This window comes from Pundamilia nyererei, unplaced genomic scaffold (assembly GCF_000239375.1).
Source record: "Pundamilia nyererei isolate P.nyererei 1_Seehausen unplaced genomic scaffold, PunNye1.0 scaffold00189, whole genome shotgun sequence".
Taxonomy (NCBI): domain Eukaryota; kingdom Metazoa; phylum Chordata; class Actinopteri; order Cichliformes; family Cichlidae; genus Pundamilia; species Pundamilia nyererei.
Window position 1 is genome coordinate 1,003,865 of NW_005187590.1, and position 6,331 is coordinate 1,010,195.

General features: G+C 40.5%; 1 protein-coding gene across 1 annotated transcript in view; it reads right to left on the bottom strand.

Moving 5' to 3' along the window:
- The window catches only part of LOC102206719 (malate dehydrogenase, cytoplasmic), a 13,037-nt gene extending 8,630 nt beyond the window's left edge, over positions 1–4,407 (bottom strand). The window contains exon 1 of the mRNA XM_005747128.2: positions 4,100–4,407. Within this exon, the coding sequence (XP_005747185.1) occupies positions 4,100–4,153 (54 nt within the window). The 5' untranslated portion in view covers positions 4,154–4,407. The remainder of the gene's footprint in view (positions 1–4,099) is intronic.
- Positions 4,408–6,331: the final 1,924 nt, after the last annotated feature.

Sequence of the window (6,331 nt, forward strand, 5' to 3'; positions counted from 1 at the left end):
CTTCTCGAGCTCTTCTCTGAGCCCTTGGTACTTTTCCAGCTTCTTGTGTTCCTTCTTCCTGATGTTGCTGTCATTCGGTATTGCTACGTCTATCACTACGGCCGTCTTCCTGTGCTTGTCCACCACTACTATATCTGGTTGGTTAGCCATCACTATTTATGTCCATCTGTATCTGGATGTCCCACAGGACCTTAGCTCGGTCATTCTCGACCACCCTAGGGGGTGTCTCCCATTTTGACCTCCGGACATCCAGGCCATGCTTGGCACACACTATGCCGGCCACTTGGTTATGGCGTTCCATGTATGCCCTGCCTGCTAGAATCTTGCACTCTGCTGTGATGTACTGGAGCATCTTTACACAGCCTTCATCTGGGGCCTTGCCTGGTGTGATAGACCCCAGCCTCTAAGGATCTTGTACTTAGAGCTTGTTCATGTGCTTCCATGATTAGAGCCTCTGTGCTGTCTTTCAATCCAGCTTTGTCAGCCTGCTGGTAGGATTTCTAGATGTCAGCCACTTCCTCTATCTGCCGGAGGGCTTGTCCGTCCATGATGGTTCCTCCTCTTGCTCTGCTTTCTTGGGTTGCTGCTGCCTCAGGTATTCATTGAACCTGGTTAGTTGTGGCCATCTTCCTGATATAACCGAGGATGTTTGTTGTCTCATCTTCGACTGTGGTACTGACACTCACTAGTCCCCGGCCTCCTTCCTTCCGCTAAGCGTACAGTTTCAGGGTGCTGGACTTGGGATGAAACCCTCCATGCATGGTCAGGAGCTTCATTGTATTGATGTCAGTGGCTTCTATCTTCTCCTTTGGCCAACTTATTATTGCAGCAGGGTACCTGATCGTGGGCAGGGCGTGGGTGTTATAGCCCAGATCTTGTTCTCTTCATTCAGCTCACTCCTCAGGACTTGCCTGACCCTCTGCAGGAACTTAGTGGTTGCGGCTTTCCTAGCGGCCTCTGCGTAGTTCCCATTTGCCTGTGGGATTCCCATGTACTTGTAGCTGTCTTCGATGTCTGCAATGTTGCCTATGCAGAACAGCAGTGGGAACAGCGCATCTCCTTGGTAGATCCCACACTTGATGGTGACTTGTGCTATGGGCTTGAAGTCGACCTCTATTGTTGTACCCATTGAGTTTGTGATGAAAGCTCTTAGAGTCCTAAAACATGGTGGAGGTAGAGATTGCATGTGTGGTTAAGAGTTTAAGTGAGTCACTAGTGTTTATTGATGATTTAACTGCTGATAGCAGTAGCAGGATCAACCTCAAGTGTACAGAATCTCTTCATTGTATCAGTGAGCCTTTTACATGAACCAAGCCTTTTGGACTCTTATCATCCATGGAAAGTACTTCTGGAACTTCCTCAAAGGACTTGATGATTTTTTCCATTAAATTCAAGATGAAGGTCATCATGCATTACATGACATTAAGTGTTTATAGATTAATGTCAAACCGTTTTCTTTTCCCGTTAATGAGTGTACATTTTCCGAATTTCTTACAGTTTGCATTTTAGAATTCAAATTTGTAACAGTCTTTTCATTTCTTTTATTATTATTATTTTTGTTGAAAAACAATAAAAATCTAATCAGGCCAGCAAGCAGGTGTTATTGCACAGGGATTGGTGTAATACAGGTTTATACTTCCGAATTAATTTTTTATAGTACTTTCAAGCTCAGAATTGGATATGAATAATGGAGTCATTTCAATGAGTTCATGTTTACTTATTATTTTTTTTATAATTACAAAAATAAAAAACAAAAACAAAATAATTTTTCAACTATGAGATAAAGTATTTCTCATTCTCTCTGTAAGTCAGAAGCATAGATGACACCTTTTGGCTAGCAACAATATTATAAATAGTAAATGCATCTCTGACTATTCACACCAAGCACATTTATTCTACATCTAAGTACTTGGAACCTGTGTACTTTTAAAAGACCAGGCTTTTCAGGCTCATCAGAACTCATGAGGCTCCCTTACTTAACCTCCTCAAGAATCCCTGAAATCCTGTTAAGTGTTTCCTCTGGGATTTTTTCCCCACTCCAAGACCCCTATAACATCATGTAGGCTTTTTTTATTTACCACAAGTCTTTGCCTTTGAGACTTGTTTCAGTTGATTTGTATCCCCTTTAAAGCATCTAAAACTCTAAAGATTTCATTTCAAACTCTAAGCAGCAATATGTTTTCCTCAAAACGTCGCCCCTGATGTAGATAGTAGAAAAAGTCAGTCAGTTTTACAGTAAGGTGTGAATTATTTTGATTGCTTTCAAGTCAGGGCCAAAAGTGAACAGTTACTTTTGGTGAGTTCACTTCATGCACTACAGGAAGCTAACATGATCAGCTGCTATCTTGTTAAGTTGCCAGTCAACCTAGCAGGGGGTAAAGTTGCACTGAGCTGAGCTATCTAATCTGCTGTTGTGTTGTGGCACAACCAAGGTCACAAACAAGAGTCAGGAGGCTGAAGTGACCTGATAGCTTAGCAGTTAGAATGCATTTCACATGGGGAAAATAAAATAACTTCAAGCTGTGAGTCCCCTGTTTTTCGCAAGTCATTCCTCTGCCTTCTTTCCACTCTAACTATCCAATGATGCCAAAACTTCTTTCTTTTTAATGTACTTTCTCTATGCATCCTTTCCCATTGCTCATTGAAGCTTAACCTATAAAAGAAATCCAAATTTAACAACAAAATGTAGCCTTTTAAAAATATTTAACCAGTTATACTGATAGTTACACTGATAAATATAGGATATAGTGGTAAGGTATGTTTTTAAAGAGAGTGTTTTTTTGGCTTTAAATGGGTGTCAATCATAATCAGGCACTGCAAATATCCAATCTGTAAAAGAATTACAACACAATGCAGAAAGCCTGAATGGGAGAGTCAAGGCTGTAGCGGCACATTTTCATATTCAGCCATCACACATTTTTTGGCTGTGTAGTGTATTTTAGCAACTGACAACTGAAGGGAGGGAAGTGAAGGAATGCAGGGTCTGTTCTAGGAGAAAAAAACAGAGGACCAAGTGAGTTTTTCAGTTACAGTCAGAATTCTTCTGCATATCATTCAGCTCAGCCATGTTGGATTTGTGTGGGCCCAGTTAAACTTTCCCGAAACAGGTCTGTGTTGGCGGTAGCTGGGCGGGAACTGACCGCGGTGCTGATAATCTGCAGCGTGGTGTACTGCATCAAAGCAGCGGGAACAACCACCGGTGTATGGCCTTCAAAATAAAAGGATGGAAAGTGTATAATATTTGCTAAGCCTTCATTGGCAGACAAAACATCTATGTTACACGATTTATGTCCTTTTATTCTGTTTATATAGTTTTAAGGATGTTTTTCTTAGGTGCACTGTACATGGGTTCCTGTATGAGGTGGGAGAGACTCCAGCAAGCCAGGGGATTTTTTTGTGTGTTCATTTTTCATGCAGAGCAAAGGTTTAGGGTGTTGATTTATTATTCATTCAAATGTTTTAAGTTTACTCTGTGTAATTATTCTTTTCAATTTTACTTAAAAAAACAACACGTTTTATCATAGTTTTAATTTGGACATTATCATAATATATTTACTATTGTACTTTCTGCCGTGCCAAGGGTGTATCTTCATGCTTGAGTTAAAAAAACAAACAAAAATCGGGGGGCTTTTTCTTTTATTTTGAAGAAACCCTACGGAAGTTGGTTTGCTTATTTTAGTTTGGTTGTCAGTTTAAGCTTTACCAAAGCTGCTAAGTGTGAAGGCGACGGCTGTTGTCAAATCAGTGACAACGGGGTGAGAAAAAGACGCAACCTGCTGAGTTTCTTCATTCACATGAACGTAGCATAGGTTTTCCGGTAGCCAGTTTCATACCAGTAGTTAAACGCAAAAGGCCCAGGTGAAACACAACATAGGGCTGTATGAGTTAACCATCGGTTTACTACAACAACAATGGCATGCACCTGTCTAACGCAGACATGAATTATTAATATCAATTAGTTCGAAAGCTAAAGTGAATAGTGACCGTTTGCATCGGTCAAGTTTGACTTTAATGATGCGTTCAAGGACGCGTCGTCAGCTCCGTCCCCAAGGTGGTAAAACTAACATCCTATGCTTTGCTGATGCTGATTTCCACTCACCCGCGATGAAACGGTCCGCATCACCAGATACATGGAAGTCAGCAGCGTTAACATGGTGCCGCTGGTGTTTAGTTGTCTTCTACTAAAAACAGACGTCCTCTGAAGCAGAAATGGCGCCTCAGTAACGAGAGAAAGACACACAGAGAGGGAACGACACACAGACACCCTCAGAAAGAGAATACGGCAGGCGAGGATCCCACCGCGACACCAAAAGCGACTGTACCCGCGGTGCAGTCACATTCACGGCTTCTTGTTTCTCGTATGCCCGAGTCACACCTCCACTCTCTACCTATACACACACATTAACACACAAACACGCACGATTGCTGCAGTCCGTCTAGTCCCTTAATGAGATTTTGAGGACGCAAATAGCCTCTGACCAAACCGCTAAAGCTTTTCCTCTGCAACCATAGGTGTAAATTAATCGTCATAATGGGCGTAATATAGTAGTGCTTTTCTAATAAGAATATCTGTAGTAGGTGACGTCACTGCAGGGGAACGGGATATCATGGCTGCTCCAACCCAAAATGTATGTTTTTCAGGTCACATGAGGACTGCTGCAGAATCAACGCTGTCTTGGAAGGAAAGCAAGGGGCAATAGTAATGCAGGTGTTGATACAGAGATGTGCAAAGACATTCAGACAGGGCTCGATTTAAAGACAGAAAAACTCACAATGTTCAAATAAACTGTTTTGAGGTTAGGGAAGTTCAGGTACAAGAAAGTTGGCCACAATTATATTTGATCATGTAATAATCAAGCTATTGTTTCGTGATTAATTGATTTAACTACTCTTTTGATGATAAATGTTCAAATGGGAAGATGGAACCTAAAGTATATTTACATTTTAAGGAGACTAAGGTGAAATATAAGTTTGGACACACCTTCTCATTTAATGTTTTTTCTTTATTTTCACTTCTTTCTACATTGTAGATACATACTGAAGACGTCAAATATATGAAGATAAATAACTCTAAATATATTGCTGTGTTGACAGCGCCGCAAACCTTTGGCCTTCTCTCACTGAGCTTCATGATGTAGTCACCTGAAATGGTTTTCACTTCACAGCTGTGCCTTATCAGGGTTCACTTGTGGAATTTCTTGCCTTCTTAATGAGGTTGGGACGATCAGTTGTGTTGTGCAGAAGTCAGGCTGGTACAGAGCTGACAGCCCTATTTGACAACTGTTAGAATTCATATCATGGCAAGAACCAATCAGCTAAGTAAAGAGAAATGACAGTCCATCATTACTTTAAGAACTGAAGGTCAGTCAGTCTGGAAAATTGCTAAAACTTTGAATGTGTCCCCAAGTTCAGTTGCAAAAATCATCAAGCGGTATGACAAAACTGGCTCACATGAGGACCGCTGCAAGAAAGACTGTTAAATCTTTCAGTGTTTAAAAGCAAGGCTCCATTGTGTAAATTAGCATATTTATGCATAGTGTAGCAGTAGTGTCTACTTTAAAATCACTTTAAAAAGCTAGTGTTCACAAAGAAAGATGCAGAGTTGCAGTAAGCTGCAATAAGTAAACATACTGATGCCAGTAGCTGTGCGTGCTGACATTGTTCACAAAGGACATTTTACATGCTGGCAGGTTTCTGACTGGGGGACCTGTACCCATTAAGATCATTCTGTGAAATCTTTATGGGTCAGTTAGTGATAGATTTGAACATTTTCTCCCCTCTTATGCACAGATGCAGCACTGATTCATTCTGTGAGTTATATGCCTTTTGTATTCTTGTACTATTCTTAAGTCAGAATGAAGTCGTTTAACAAACATTCCTATGAAAGTAGTCAGGTGGAGACTGACCAATAATAACTGAAAAAGTATCCAATACACACTGAAGAAGTTGAGTTTTGCACAGTACTGTGTGTATTATCATTTCGCTTTAAATACTGCAGCTATTTAGGGAAGGGAAACAGAAAAAGAACGGTAGACACAAAGTAACTCCTAAAAACTATACAATACTTTTCAAATGATTGTGTTTCATACTGTTGCACCTGCTGACTCCTGTCAGTAGAGGTCACTATATGCATACAGGTGCAATATGGTGGCTTCTCTTTTGCAGTCAGAGGGGTCATGTTTCAAGAATATTTGGAGTAGAAAATAGTTAAGCACACGTGAATATGTATACAGAAATTAAAGAAGGTTATTTCAAATAGTTAATAGTAATGTCAATAATTGTGTGAGTCTATATATTAATATTAATAAACTCTCTCCAACTGCTCTGTGGA